Source organism: Epinephelus lanceolatus, chromosome 24 (assembly GCF_041903045.1).
Source record: "Epinephelus lanceolatus isolate andai-2023 chromosome 24, ASM4190304v1, whole genome shotgun sequence".
Lineage (NCBI taxonomy): Eukaryota > Metazoa > Chordata > Actinopteri > Perciformes > Serranidae > Epinephelus > Epinephelus lanceolatus.
Genome location: NC_135757.1, coordinates 14,884,163 through 14,901,017, shown reverse-complemented (window position 1 = coordinate 14,901,017; position 16,855 = coordinate 14,884,163). Strand labels below are relative to the sequence as shown.

Here is a 16,855-nt window from a genome sequence, read left to right as displayed (position 1 = left end):
GAGCAAATTCATCAAAAACTGGCAATAGATATAATGTGTTCATTTAAGTAATTAGGGAAAAGTAGTCCTCTTCCTGGAGGAATCCACATACCTCAGAATTCACTTTTGATATATGGATAGATGGAGTGAAGGTTTCATTTACTTATTTAAGACTTTTCAGGGAGGAACCACCAATGGGAACATTAAACTAGTCATTTAAGTTTTTCATTTTTTATTCATCACAAATGAAATACACTGACAAATGTTACCACAGATATCAGTTGAACTTTAAAGTTTCTCAGTGGAAAGAGTGCCTCTAACTTGAGTTTGTTTTGCAGCCTTTCCAGTTGTAAGGCGCATATTACTGGACATCTGTCTGTCCCAGGTCAGAGTTGGTACAAGTAACTTTTGAAGCTAACCTACCCTCTGATCTCATGTCATAGCTGTTTACTTACTTTGCACTCAACTAAAGATATTGATGAGTAATCTACCCTGCCCTCTAGTGGCTTAACACCTTACCATGTTGTAGTGATGTTCAGATGTACACCAGGGCGTGTCAGTATGCCATGTCATCACTTGGTGCTTTTCCAGCCACCTGTTTTTATGGATGTACTTAATTTTTGCATTAAAACAATGGTGTGGAAACACTGGTAAACCTGGGAAAAGTTGAATTATTGCCAAAAAAAAAAAAAAAAAAGTTTTGAAAAAAAAAAGAAAAGTTGAAAAACACAGTTTTATAGAAATTCACTTAAAATATGCAAGTATACATTTGGATAGAAACCTGACTGTAGTGATATTTCTGTCATTAAGGAACAAAAAGCTCTGTTCTGGAATAAGAATATTTAGTTTTTGGATGAGGTGCCCAACATGAGTAATGTAAAAAAAAAAAAAAAAAAGTAAATGCAAACGTAAAGATTAAGTTTGATATTTTTCATACTGGATCCCTTTGACCATGTTTTTGTGTCAAGTGACTAATGGGAACAACAATTTTTGAAACTGGTCAAGTATTGAGCGAGAGCGCTGAAGTCAGCAGCAGCAAGACAGGCTGCAATGTAACCACTCAAGGCATGTTCGCACTTAGTTTACGTCCACTAAAAGTGCACCATCACTAATCCCACCAGACTCCATTTAAATAAACAGTAGTTTTACCAACACGAAACACACTTCAGCCAAAGTCGACAGACTTTGGCTGAAGTCAACTAACTCACAAAAATGATCTTGGTTCGTCTGTCCACTGTTCCAACAATCTCCAACTCTGGTTTGGTTGAAATAAACCCAGTTAGATGTGAAAATATCCAGGCTCTATTCACGCTAGAATTACTGTTTATTTAAATAGAGTCTGGTGAGTTTGGTGATGGCGATTTTGGGGCTGTTTCTGGTTTAACAAAATTGACCTTACTCTTTAACAAAAGGTCTATCTCTGTAGGGATCCTTTCCATAATGTTGCTACTTGCTAGACACTTATAATAACAACCTGAGCCTGTCAGTGGCAAAAAGAGGCACTTCTAGTGGATGCTGCCAGCTACAGAGCTCTCGCTCAATGCTGTACCAATTTCAAAAACTGTTACCATTTGTTATAAAGACACAAAAACATGGGAAAATAGGGTCCAGGTTGAAAAATTCTCAACATACCCTTTAAGTATACATTAAGCTTCACTGTATCAATTAGATTTCCATTATTGTCGTTGAGTTTAGAACTCTGGTTTGCAGTACAGCCAGTGGCATGTAAGATTACATCATCAGCATAAAAACAGGCATTGCAATGAAAGGCATACACACTCAAAATGAATGAATTGCATTACCATATTAATAAGAATACACTAAATTTTAAAATAAACATCCTCACCAGAATATCTTGACCTAAATATATTTTCTAAAGTCTGAGTTATCCCCCTGTGTGCACCTGATTATTCCACCATGTGGTAGCTTTTCTTTCTCAGGATGCTCTTGCACTGTCTGACAAATCTAACTCAGCATACCTGGAAACTGCAGTGCATTAATGTAGTGTATGTTGGGCTAAATTTAGTGAACTGCATCTTTGGCTCTGTAAGATAATACTGGAAGTGAAATAAGCGTGACAGTAGTCATTTCAGAGCTGAATAGAGATGGCAAAATACGGAGGACGTGACAACAAAATGAGACAGAGAGTGAGACGTTCTGTTCAGTGCTTTAATGTGCCAACGTACAAAGAGATAAATGCTGATTACTGACATCTCTACAATGGCATCTAAAACATGCCAACACACATGCACACACACACGCACTCTTTTTCTCTTGGTCAAACACACGTTTCCTCTGTCATTCACACACACAAACACACATCCATACACACTTACTAAATCCCTATGCACATCATTAGACAGTGTTTCTCTCCAGTCTACTGGGAGATGATGCATAAAACAGAGATGTCTCTGTTTGCGAGCCTCTACTTTTCATCAATAAATTAATAACCAAACAAATGCTAATAACTACGAGTCAGACCTGGCCCTAAAACATACAAGAATCCAGCATGGCTCAGACACCCTGGGGCCACAAATAACGGGTACAATGCATTAGGTTAGTTGGGTTTTTGTAGCAAGCTCATGTAGCTCCCTGTAGAAATCACACTGAGGGGCCTAACACAAATAGTCTTATTTACCAAGAACCACACTGAAGTGCTTCATTAAAAATCAAAGCATGTAGGTCATTTTTGAAACTGGTGCAAACATATTTACATTGTCATTTAGAATCAGAGACTCGTAATTACAACTGACGTGACATTGATTTCCGCTCCCAATTAAGAAATCAAAACACGCAGAGACTTTAAGTGCTTCTGCTCACTCCTAAAGGCAGCAGCTATGAGAAGTTAAGGTATGTTGGATTTATGGATGTAGTACTGTCACTTTGAATCTTGGATAAAAGATGTACTAATAACAGCCGCTGCACAACGTAAAACTACCTGTAAGTCTTTGATCTGAAACGATCCATCAGGGGATATATCTCCTTCAGAGTGTTTATGTGTCTGGCAGGTAGATTCAAAATAATGCCAGACGGTAAATCAGCAGCTTTTCTAGTACATCAAACATCACTTTAAGAGTTGCTGCTGACAAATATTCAGCAAAAAAACACACTCACAAACAAATGCTAGTTATTGATTATGAAACTATTAAATTGTTTTTTACACCTGCCATTAAAAGGGAACTCTGGTATTTTTCAATCTGAACCCTTTTTATTTATGTTTTTGTGTCTAAGTGACTCATGGGAACAATAACAGTTGAAATTGGTCCAGTATTGAGAGAGAGGGCTGAGCCGGCAGCAGCTAAACAGGCTTTAATATAACATTGATTAAAAGTGCTTATTTTTGCCACAGGCTGAGATTGTTATTATGAGAGCCTTGCAGCATTACAGAAAGGATAACTGCAGAGAAATGAAATGTTTCTCGTACCTTTCGCTTGTTCTGGTCTGTTTTCAACACCTAAATCGAGAAGTCATGACCAAGACCAGAGTGTATCTAGACCTAGACAAGACCAAGACTCTGAGGGGTTGAGACTGACTCAATTACAAGACCAGACCAGTGAGAGTCCTACATTGCATGACACACTTATGATTAAATGCGGAGCAAACCATAGGCACTTCTCAAACTGATCTGAAAGATCCACATGTCCATAAAAACACCCAGAGAAAACAAATGATTCCCCTTCACTCATCTCTTTTATTGCAATACTGTATACACGTGTATATGTATAAGTGCACCATGAGAAATGTCTTAATAAAATAATAAATGGCACTGCAGAGGGGGATTTTATGTGAGGGGATTTTCCTTTGTTCTCTATGAGCAAACAACTCAACCACCTTTATTCAAAACTCATTTTCTGCACAGGAAACGTCATGACATTGCGCTAGTTATGGTCTTGATTGGTCTTAAAATAAAAGCCACCTTTGTCCAAGACCATCACAAGTCTGAGTAAAAATACAGTTGAGTCTAAGATGAGACTGAGACCCTCAGAACGGATCTCGAGTTCAATTCGAGACTTGCTGTGAAGTCCCACGTGAGGTGAGTTGTGAGAAAACGATGGAAAAGCAAGTGAGAGATGTCACAGCTGAATATTTAGCTGACTTTGACAACGTGAAAAAGTGTGAGATTTCAGACTGAGACATCTCCAAGCAAAAGGTACAGAAAAAAATGTTTAATTTCTCTGTAGGGTCCTTTTTGTAATGTTATAAGACACTTATCATAAAAATCTATGCCTGTCAGTGGCACTTTTAATGGTTGTAAATTGATGGGGCGTACCAGCCCTGAGTGACAAATTGATTCACTTGAACACAAAAACATCGGTCCAAGAGTTCCCCTTTAATACACATTAGGATATTGGAAATGATTCCTGTATATTTTAACCCAGGTCTGTTACAGTGTTAGTGCCTAAGGCTCCTCTACACCACCAAAGCACAGAGACATTTCTAGGTAGCAAAAACACCCTCACTAAACTGTGATAATACAGTATTAAATACAGTAGTGGACGGCCATATCAAATATCATACTGGTGGTTATGATCTCTATTATAGCACTCCCTCATTGTGTCAGGACTTCTTTTCCGCTCTGCCCGCATAGAGTAACAACACATCGAGTCAGGTGACACAAAGTGCTTCGTCCATGATCCGACAGAAAACCCGTTGACCCAACAAAACTGAACACTGAGCAACCGGAGCCTGACCGCTTGGTGCTCGGTGAGGCTGTGACATCTTTCAAACTGATAAAATACCAAAGAGACGGGTCACATGCTAAAAAGCACCCGCTGACCCATATATCTGGTATGACTAATGGAATAATGGCTGTAACAGTGAGCGCTGTTTCTGTTTTCACTCAGTGCCAAATATAAAGATGGGTTAACTGCGACATCCAGTCACTTAAAAAAAAAAATCAATGTAAAAGCTTTGAAGTTAAGTATTTTCTTTACCTCAGATGACCCTACTTTCATGTAACATCCATCAGATCAATACAACTAATGAGAATATACACTGTGAATTTACAGCATGAGGTTAATGTCAGCCTGAAACGGCTTGTGAAGTGGGATTAAGTGGTTCTGCTACATCCTGCCCACAAGTTTACTCTTTAGTACCGCTTTACATTACAGCCAGCAAATTACAGTGTAAATATTTCGTATATGCAGGGTACCACTGACAATATTTAAGGGGTTATCTAGAAGCTGCTCTGGGCTCTTCTCTGAGAAAAGTTTTGTTTGTCGAATAAATCCTCCACTGGATCCCAAAGCTACACCACTGTTCCTCAGTATACATAAATCTTTTGAGCATAGGTATATTGGTACACTCACCTTACTGTGCTTTTTAATGTTTTGTTCCAAGCAACAATAATTTAGACTGTCAAAGAGTAGTTGGACATTTGTCTTTCTCACCCAGCGTTAGATGACAAGTTGGATTCTACTTGCATGTCTCTACACTAAATATGAAGCTACAGCCAAACAGCTGGTTAACTTTTGTTCACATACAGACTTGGGGAAACAGTTTGTCAGTGAAACAGAAACCTTTTCCATTGTTGCTAGGGTTCACAAACATTTTCATGGACAAAATTTCAAAACTCTTTCATTACTTTTCAAGGACCCATGATGAAATTTCCATGCCCATTCATTCACCATTTATAATATGAACATCCCTCCATCTCAAAAATGCAGTATAATTTAAAAACATTAGTGGGGCAAAGCAAAGGTATGGAAACTTTGGGATTCATGATCCTACATGGTAAATCACACTATCACAAAAAATATTCTTCTCCTTTTTAAACAAACAAACTCTATTCATACATAGTTCTGCAAATTTGAGTACATGAAGAGACAGAATATGGGGAGAAAGTGAAGAAACCCACATGATGGTAAACAAAATGTCTACCCTATGGCTGCCACTCGTATGCACATATTAGAGCTACGATTTGTCAACAGGTACATAAAATAAATTTGGTGCTGTGTTACATTACGTCCACACACACACACACACACACACACACACACACACACACACACAACAGAATACCATGACTTTTCCAAAACTTTCAAATATTTTACTAATTCCATGACTTTCCCAGGCCTTAAAAACTACAACGTTAAATTCCATGACATTTCCAGGTTTTCCATGACTGTGGGAACTTTGTGTTTCCAGTCTTCATATTATGCTAAGCTACGCTAACCAGCTGATGGCTGCAACTTCATATCAGTGTACAGACATGAGAGTGGCATCGATCTTCTCAACTATCAGTAACTCGCGACAAGAAAATTATTTTCCCAAAATGTCAAACAATTCCTTTAATAATATATTTTAATGATAAGTGTTCCAAAACTTTACAATGTTTTTCCAGTTTATTTGTATAAAAATAAATGATAAGATAACTAATTTCAGTATCGGTACTGGAACTCTTTTTGACCCATTTTTTCTTTGTTGTTACTCAGAAACAATATCACTCTACCCCCTCTATCCCACTTAAATACAAAGTTTTAACCCCCTAATTCCCTAACCTTTTGTCGTCTTACCTATTTATGACATATCTATCCTGTTATAGAAACCTGGTAAGTACTGATACCCTGTATATATATGAAATCACTGCACTGTAACTCGCATGCTGTAATCTCATGCATGACAGAAGCCATCTTCTAGTCGCATCAGCTCTCAGTCGTGAACAACTTGAATAAGCTGATATTTGTAGTAACAGGCAGAACCCATCGACAACAGAGGACATGATTCTGTCTGTGCTAAACATCATCGTGTCAGTTTATATAAAATAAATGGACTTCTGTCAGCTGCATGAATCGCATGGTGGCTGCTCGGTCCCACATTTATTAAGGTGGCGAGGGAGGCAGCCTGGATGCTATTTTTGGGTGATGGTTGCTTGACAGCTCCACGGTAAATATGTGACAATGGAGAGCTACAGAAAAGACGCTGCTTGTGTCTCCAAAATGTCATCTGGAGAATTCTTATTTTACATTCCACTACCTGTGCACTTTGAATGTGTTCTGAAGGGAGAATGGAGGTCACCAGGTTAGGGAAGTAATTCAGCACACAGGGCTTCAGCTAAGAGAAAACATAAATAGGATTTTGCACAATGAAAGCAAAAATTAGCTTTATCACCTGCTTTATCGCCCAATAAAATCTGTATGGAGGTCACAATATTTGCTTCTCCATCTGTATTTACACCCTAAAATTGCACTGGACCCATGGCTACCACCCAAACAACTGGTGATTAGAGCCAAACCCTGAGGGCAGGGGAAACAGAGGAAATTAGATAAATACTGTTTCAATTCAAAGCAGCAAGGTGGGGCATGAAAGCAGTGATTATCAGATGTTCTCTTCTGTAAGGTGGTGATGCTTTTAATGTATGATACAGTCCTGCTTCTTGTCTTCATGTGTCTGAATTCCACTAACATCTAATAATATTGACATTTGACACTGGCTGATATTGACATTTGCTTTACCCGTGCCAACAGACGCATGCCAGGCTCGTTTTCCACCCAAATCTACACACTCTGGGTGCAGGGCCAGTCCCTGACATTTACTGTAGACAAGGAGACAGCAGTCTGGTGTTAATGAAGCGTGGCCTAAACTTATCAGTAGATACACTGATGCTGTTTATAAATAGTCGGCTTCAGTTGCCATGTTTACATGCACACAATAATGCATCGATTGCTCATACCTAGAGCTACTGTCTGATTGTGTCCTTGACTGCAATCCTGTTATCACGAATGAAATACTGTTTTAGATTATAAGGGGACTAAAATGTGAGCTGGGTACCTGTGCAACTAAACATCAAAGAATGATATTTGGGTAAACACTGAGCTTGTCACTGTAACTTTTTACCTCGCCATCCAATCATAAGCCCCTTCCCCCTTCCCCTTCCTTTTGCCTTTAATGGGAAAAGTTACATTCGGCGTTCATTCCTGGGACAAATAACTCTGCATTCAACAGCTCCAGCCCTGATCAGCTCTGATTAGCAGTGACGTAATACTCTGGTGGATGCACTAATTTTCAGCTCTTTTCTGGTGCTTTGCAATGACAGGTCCGTCCTTACTCTGATGTCTTTCAAAATGAGTCTGTACAGAGTTTGAAAGAAATACTGAATGAATGACAGATATAAAAAGAGATAAAAGCTGTGACATTTTTACTGGCCATCATGCTGCTTTCGACTGTTCACTAAACTGTTTTCTGGCATGTCTGTGACGCCAAAGGTGACACAAAATTAAAAAAAAAAAAAAAGAAAGAAAGAAAGGCATACTTATCTACTGCGTCATACATTCATGCTCTGGTCTGCATATACACGCTAATTTTGGTTTCAAAGAGTACAAGTGGAGGAGGGACAGGGCCAATACAAAGTGGTGAACCACAACCACAGTGGGGGGGGGGGGGGGGGGGGGGGGGCAATGATGTTGGCCACACAGACTGGTGGGTTTGTCTTCTCTCCCTATGTGCTTCAGCCTTCTCTTTACCTTGTGCTAACATTTTTACTTATGTGGACATTCCATATCACAGCCGCCAGAAGCTAATTCAGCAAGAATTTGGTCGACCAACCAATCAGAAGGTGTCAGCTTTACCTACTAACTTTCATAAACTATTGATGTGCATGTAAACACGTCCACTGAGAGATTGTATCTGTCTGTGGTGTGTGTAGCAGACACTCCCATTGACATTGACAAGCAGGATGGAGAGGAGCTGGACAGGAGGAGGAAGGATGCTCCGAACGTCATGGTGCGGAGAAACTCGCCTCATCGGGAATCGACATTTAGCAGACCCTTGGAGGCAGCTGAGCGCAGTCCCGTCTCACACCTCCAACCATGGCTAATCAATCATGACAGCTGCATGTGCACACCCCGTGGGTTGCCGCGGTAACAGACAAGTGGGTCGATAACAGAATATTGAGCGGGTGTCTTTACTGTATTACCCCCCCCCCCCAGGAGGAATCTATCTGTCTTATGAAAAGTTATGAAGTGCAACCGGAGCGTCTGATCCTCTTCCATGTCCTTCTGAAAGTTTAAGCGCTCCAGAGGACTCTGAAAAACAAAATGCCACAACTCCTAACTAAGCACTGACAATGATGCACGGATGGAGCAGGAGTCTGGGGGGGGGGGCAGATTTTTGAAGCCCAGCCCGAGGACATGATGTTGACAGGTGAAGATACACGTGCCTCTGCATGTGCATGCGTGCGTAAACGTGCAGTACAAGCCTCCCAGTCAGACATCCTGTTCCCTAAGTAACAGAGTCAGTAAGCTGGGTTGTTACTGATGACTTGCAGTTTAGTTCACAGGCAAGAAAGGACGGATTGTTACCATAAACCTCCATCCTTTGCTACTGCAGGGTTGTCAGTTCTCACAAGTCCTAGGAATAGAATAGTAAGACTCCTTCCCAACCCTCAACCCCTCCCCAGGACTGACCTGGTGACGCTGACTGTAAGTTCAAACATGTAGCCTCAGTGCTCACTTCTCTGGTGACTGAAGCAGGAAAAGAAATAAGCCAGCTTCACCACCTGAATTCACCCCAGGAGCGAAGCTTGTGGCGATACAGTTATTGGCTCAAATACAGTTTATAGTATTCCTTACAGTTCTTTTAACTGAGCCATTAAAGACAAAAAAAAAAAAAAAAAAATCAAAATCCCATGCTCGCCCCCTGAATACCTCTCCCAACATGTGGGGTTCTCAGCTTGAAATGGAGCTAGTAATACTCCTCATAGTTCTTGGGGTTTAGGCAATAGAGGATTCCCCCACCGAAGGAAAAGATGGTTCCCCCCCAGGCCAGGCCATAGCCCCAGTTGAACTCATGGTAGATCCTCAGGTTGATGCTCTCGATGAACTTGATGGGGAACAGGACCAAGCTGCAGGCCTGGAGGACAACTGGAGGAGACATGCAGACGGTAAGTACAAAGTGAAGTAGAATTTCTTAAAATTACAGCTGCAGGAAAAGTATCATTTCTACAAATGGGTTTCCAAGAGATATCACCGTGGGATTGGCTTGCATGCAGTGAGATGAAAACAAATCTGCCTTAAACTGCAGAAATCACAGATATAATGGATGAAAACCTTAGCTTCTAACATCTAGCAATCTCATCAGAGCACTGGATATCAAAAAGGTAGTGGATAGTTTTTCACAAAATTAGGTGAGAAAAAAATGCTGGCATTAAGGCAGAGGTGTTGCCTCGAGTTACATGACCTAGACTCAAGTCGGACTCCAGTCACAAATTTGATACCTTAGACTCTACGTGAGAGAAATCCAAAAAGACTTGAAACTAACTTGGACTTTAACCCTAATGACTTGTGACCTAACTTGGACTTGAAGAGCCTTTTGATTGGAGAACATGTGACACCTTCCCCTACAAGCCCATAGATTAAAAAGAATGTTATTTAAAAAGTGTGCCACGAATCAATTAATTTCCTTTCATTTCCCGAATCAACTAATGTTAAGGCTATTTATTCCCAACAAGTTGACACCTAATTCCCCAGATCCACTCTGTTTGAGCCAATCTGACAGCAGCCACTCCATTTGCAGGAGAGAACCATGAAGAACTGATGTTACATTACTGAAAGCCAGCTGGAAAAATTTGTCAAATTTTTTTTTATTTGTGTACAAACCTTTGCGGGAGTAACAGAAAACAAACTGCAGCATGCAAAATATGTGGGCTGAAAACTACAAAATTACAGACAGAAATACAACAACTTCCAACTTTGTCATTTCAATTTCCACTAAGAACAGTTAAGTCATGGCTAATATTAACATAGTTCAGAAGCTAAGGCTTAGCTAACATTAACTTAACAGCTACATCTGGTGAAGAGTGCATTATGACTTGATTAGGACTCGAAACTCAAAGCTTGAGACATGAGACTTGACTTGGGACTTAGTGCAAAAACCTGAGATTAACTAGCACCACCCTGAGGTTGAAATTTTGTAGTTTACGAGCTATCACAACAATTATTTGATGCATTGTTATTATATGTGGTTCAGACATTCATGTCCCCCTCTGGATGAACTGTAATAACTTAAGTAATCCTCTGACTTTTTATCTTGCACCATCATCAGGTCTAAAATTCAATTTGTTTTTTTAGATGGACAAATACCTGCAAAAGTAACAACATTCTCGCCAGCCTCAACTTTACTTTGTATTTAGTGCTAATTTGCAAATGTTAACAACGGCAACAGAGATGGTGAACATGGTTATACCTGTTTAACATCAGCATGTTAGCATTGCCACTGTGAGCATGTTGATGTTAGCATTAAGCTCACTGTGCCTAAGTAAAGCCTGACAGAGCTGCTAGCCTGACTATAGACTTTTGAAAATGTCCATATATGTGCTGTCATTACATTGTGGTAATGGGATTTCTACCCCACTACTGTGCGCACATCCATGATTGTAAGTGGGAGACTTGTTAATAACCACCATCAAAACCAGAGTTTATAGATCATTAAGAAGGTGAACTAGATGGTGAGAAAGAAAAGCTAGAAAAAAATAAAAAATAATTTAAAATATCTTGTAGTCAGTATCTATATTTAGTATAGCTGTTCCAGCAAGATCCCAACCTGGGTGCCAGCTGGAAGAGGCAGAAGGGTTGTAAATGTTGAAAATATTTATGTAGTGTGTTATTTATCAATTTTAAAACAACAGCTGTGCAATAGCTCAAATATATGAGTCGACATGGAAGAAAGATGTTTGTGCTCAAAGCTTTACACTGGCATATTACACAGGGGGGGGTCAATATTTAAAATTTCTATTAATTATTAGTTCTAGAATCAAAAGTACATTCTGAACAAAACTTCCTGTCATGTAAAATAAGTCTGATGTTAAGTTTAATGTGATCGGGTTCATGGGATTTGGTCACATGCATTTTTGTTGTACATTTTTTAGCAGTCACGTACAAAGACAGTTTGGAAATAGAAAAAAAATAGCAGAAATTAGCATCGACTGGGTCGAGAAGAGAGACGCAAGCCCAGGGGAGGGATGTCATTTAGCTCTGTTTAGTTCATTTAACACACTTTGGAAAAACAAAATAAATCAAATATGATCAGGCAAGAGGCAAGAAGAGGTGATGATGGTGGAGGAAAGAGGAGAGGGGGTGGATGGAGGAACTGAGAGAATGAGGCAGGGGTGAAGGAACAGAGGTGGACTAAAACGTCAGAGGAAACAGGGTGAATTTAGGGAAGGATAGAGGGATGAGGGGAGATAGGAACGGGAGAGGGACGGACAGAGAGAACGATGTTTAAAAAGGGAGGGGGGAGAGAGATAGATGGATGGCAGTGGAACAAAGGAGAACACATCAATCGTTAATTCTTCAAAGGGAATTCATCTTGTGGGAACATAAACACGCTCTGGCACCTTCGTGCATGAAAAAAAAAAAAACATGGAATGCATAATAACCAAAAACATGCAAATATTGACAGAGATGATAAGAAAATAGCCTACATAGGAAGTTAGTTGTCAAGAAGTTTGTATGTGATCAATCCTTCACCAAGGGGTCGCTTTAAAGTCCATCTGAACACACCTTTCCTCTGTGCTCAGCTTTTAAGATATCATTTAGAGAGGCTGTTTTGTGCCCCATCACGGCACAAACAACTACATTCTGACAGCTAGCATTTTTTGTTTGCATGTTAAGTATTCATAGATTCCTGATCTCTGTATTCCAAGCTCTCAAATGATAAATTATATAATTATTTTTGCTTGAAGTGTTGATTATTATTGAATCAAAGCTGTGTATTTCGACCGTTTGCAAACTAAAATGCTTCTCTAAACTTTAGGAGCACATTTTGTTCGGGTTCAAAACCAGCTTTTGGTTTCTTTATGGTAGGATCAGCCTTTTAAAATCACTTGCATTGCTATTTTTTAAACTTACTATCATTATCAGCTTCACTTTATTTATTTATTCTGAAGTTTGTAGAAAAATGAGATCTCGTTAAAACTTAGCATTTTTGCATTGCTGTCTGCCACTGTACCACTAGGAGGCGCTAAAGTTGGATTGGACTGGATTCTTTTGTATGGCAATGGCAGCTGAGGTTTAGTATCTTATGCTGCATTCACATGCTCTTTGGATGGTCCCATTTTCTGAGTCGACCTTCCAACTTTTGTGTGTTCATATGCATCAATTTTGGCTGGGACACAAGTGACATGTCCTCAATATTTAGAACATTAAAAAACATTAAAGTAGCAGAGGACTTCTACTTTCATAAAATTGAACACATTTACATCATAAATAGCTGCAGAGAAGGCACAAATTGCTACATAAAAATTCACCAGAATGCAGGAAATTATGTGTTTGACACTCAGAATTTTCTGGCAGGTGATCCCCAAACCCCCTTTTACGTGTTTCAGTGGTTATTGAAACGAAACCTGCACACTTTAGTGTGTTCATGAGCTTTTACATCATAACGTGGAAACATCACAAATGCTAAAAAAAAATTGATTTTATTGCTCAGTGCATTAAATGTCCCAATGAAGTTTTGTGTTGTTGGCTATACATGGTGAAACAGTTTAAAGCTTTATATTACAAAGGGATTTTGTCTCAGATCTGTTATCGGAGTTAATGCTAATAAATAACTTTTCTAACTAATCTAGGTCATGCTACATGGACAAGAACTAACGGTTTCGACCTAATGTACAATACTAAAAAATTATGTGTGAGCAAAAATTAATATGCAATACCTGAATGAATAAAAAATTTCTCAATGTCAACCAAACGTTTACTTTTACTTCACTATGTTTTTGCATAATATGACGTCGACTAGACAAGTCATGTACATGAACCTATAATATTGTTACATCCTCCAGGAGACTCATGTTTCTATGCTAAAGACATTGAAGATATCTTACGGAAAAGGTTGAAATGAGAATTTACAGTTGGGAGAGATATTATAAGAACCAGTGGCTCTTCTCACATCTTACCTCTATATGTATTCAAGATGGAAATGTCACACTGTCTGTTTACTTTGCAGAGGCTAAAGACAGAAAAGCTCCAAAACCATCACGGCATGCAAAATGATTTTATTTGAATGAGCAGTCAAATGTCAATCCAAACATAATAAGGAGGTTTAATTCCAATCCGTTCATGCATTTTCGTTTCTCATACATGCTTTGAAAGTATTTTTCAGGATGAGAAGACCATGAGAAATCACACAGCCTCTGTAAATCTCCTCACCATCCCTTAAAATAAGATTTCCTCTTTATGCTGTATCTCACTTCTGTGGTTTGCACAGCCTTATTGAGAAGCCAAACACATCCAGCTTTGCAAAATGAAACATTTCACGGCTAAAAATAAATAAATTTTCCAATTATTCCGGGAGGTTAGAATGGGGGAAATGTGGAAACTTGACAGTTGTCCAACTTGAGATTGGGGCTAGCTGGGGAAATTAAAGGGACAGGCGTGACACTCTGCTCCAACCCTGCCGGGCCCGACTCATAAAAATAGGATTTTCTCTAAATGAGTTTGAGGGAAAGAGGAATTGTGTGTGTGTGTAGTCTGTGTGCCTATTTAATGAGTAAGTAAGGATTATCATTTAAATGCATGTCAGTTTTCAATGTGATTACCCGCAACCTTCCAGTTACCTTGTCTAAATTGGCTAATTAAGTGTGTGTGTGTGTGTGTGTGTGTGTGTGTGTGTGTGTGAGAGTGTGTGTCATTAGCTGTGTGTATTTTAGCACATAATGAGTGTGTGGCCTTCGACCCAGGACTGGCGTGATTGTGTACAGACTACAGTTTATTGTGTGTGCACTGACCTGCAGCAAAGAGCATGAAGGCGACGGGTGCGTAGAACCGCCGTCTCGTGCCGATGCACACGGCAACCAGAGCGACCAGGAATGACATCAGCACCAGGGCTCCACCCCCTAGCAACAGGGCCAGGGTAGCAACCTGCCAGTCTGGATAGGAAGGCAGGAGGGAGGTGGAGGACAAGAAGAGAAGAAATGAGGGAGGAAGATGGACAGAGAAAGTGGTAAAGAGAGGAAGAAAGAGACAAAGGTGAGTGGGTACGAGGAAGCAGCATGTTGCATAAACATTCAAAGAACATTCATGAATAAATGCAATATAGTGAACGCATACCAGAGCCAAAAATGAAATGCACAAGACCTTGCGGGTGGCCTGGGAGGAGAGACAGAGCCACAAGAGACATATTATTTTATTTGACATTTTTATATTACTGGCTTTTCCACCATCAAGTATGTAGATTAGAGGGAAAATGAGGGAGGAGGTGAGGACTGAGTGAACAATGAAATAGAAAGGAGTCTAAGGAGAAAAAAAGGAGGAAAGGAAGGAAAAGAGCACACACACATTGAAGAACAAATAGATGGAAAATAGAAGAAAAGATGGGATGTAGAAGAAATAAGGGGGATGAAGAGGAAAACAAAGAGGGAAGAGGACAGGAAAGACACAATGAGGAGCAACAGTGGTGAAGTCAAGGAAGCGTAGACATAAGAAAAACTACAAACCCAAGGCAAATGGATCAGGAAAAGTATATGAAACTAGAATTTGAAATTTGAAGAAATTCCCGCAAGGTGTTCTTGAGATATCACCTTCACGAGAATGAGACAGATGCAAGGTCACATTGATCTTGACCTTTGACCACCAAAATCCAATCAGTTCATTGTTGACTCCAGGTCAACAATGAAATTGGACAGTTCAAATAAAGGGAGAAAGGAATGGGATGAAAAAGGTAAGAAATAAAGAAGACGGAGGGAAGGTACTACAAAACAAAAAAAAAGGAAAAACAAAAGGGAAAATGTGTAGAGAGGAAAGAGGGAATGGGGAGGGAAAGGAACAAGAAGAAAGGGAAAGACATGGGAAGAAGGAAGCAAGGAGGAAATAGGGTAAGAAAATAATACTAAGAATAAAAATGAAGGTAAGACAGGCAGGATAGAAGGCAAATGAATTCAGGGGAGAAAGGAAATAGGGAAGACATGAAAGAGCAAAGGAGGAACAAATGAGTGTGTAAGAACTGCAAAAAACAAAGGGAGTCGAGGAACAAAGGAGAACTGAGGGGGAAAAAAGACAAGACAAGTTAAAGTGAGATGAAGAGTGGTTTGGTGGCGACGAGGCGGTGAGCATCTCTGAGACGCTGATGAGCGATAAAAGAGGAAAAACATGCAAGTGGAGAGGCACCAGCATAATGTTACAAGGACGTAGAGAGGGCAGGATGAAAATAAATGCCAAAAGGAGGAGAAGAGGAGAAGGGTGGTGGTGGTGGTGAAGGTAGAGGGAAAGAGAGGGGAGGAGGAGGAGGAGGAGGAGGAAGAGGAGTGGAGGAGGGCGTGAAGGGGCTGGGGACATAGCAGCGCTGAGTGAAAGTAATGAAGAGAGAGAGAGAGCACTTAGTATACCTGAGCTGACAAAAAGCCTTGGCTAAAAAGCTTTACTGGCATGTTATCAAAAATCTGTCCGCATTTATATATAGGGAGCACTGTGGCTTGATGCACACTGAAATAGAACACACACACACACACACACACACACACACACAGATACATGGTCACATAAAGACACACCCATACTTGGTACTCTCGTCATATCAAACTCAAGATATTGTATTCTACACATAAGCTACCTGATCTGTGCATACTTCACTTACTAGCTTAAAGCTAATGCCTGCACCGTGGGGGCAGAGGCTGTTTGCACGAATGTATAAAGAGAACTGGACACAGGATTGGAGGCGGGGCTCAGAGCATCCCCATGGAAGTTGATCAGTGGCGCATGAAGCCAAAAAAAATTTGAATTCCCAGGTATAAAATTACCTGTACCTTCCACATCGCTGGGTCCACAAAGGAAGTGGACACCCGCCAGCTGAGCGGCTAACTTAAATAATGGGGATAAAATGACCTGAAGTCCCAATTCAATGGAAATTATGGTGTCTTTAGCTTCTTTTCTGTGACCTACTTCCC

At 40.0% G+C, this 16,855-nt stretch overlaps 1 protein-coding gene across 2 annotated transcripts in view; it reads right to left on the bottom strand.

Annotated features, from left to right (window-relative positions):
* Positions 1-2,134: 2,134 nt before the first annotated feature.
* The window catches only part of LOC117249882 (transmembrane protein 47-like), a 30,077-nt gene continuing 15,356 nt past the window's right edge, over positions 2,135-16,855 (bottom strand). Inside the window, exons 2-4 of one of the 2 annotated variants that reach the window (XM_078165691.1) lie at positions 15,024-15,062; positions 14,702-14,842; positions 2,135-9,839 (exon numbers count right to left, since the gene is read on the bottom strand). In XM_078165691.1, coding sequence (XP_078021817.1) covers positions 9,661-9,839; positions 14,702-14,842; positions 15,024-15,062 — 359 coding nt within the window. In that variant the 3' untranslated portion in view covers positions 2,135-9,660. The remainder of the gene's footprint in view (positions 9,840-14,701; positions 14,843-15,023; positions 15,063-16,855) is intronic. The other variant, XM_033615683.2, reaches the window with a different exon arrangement.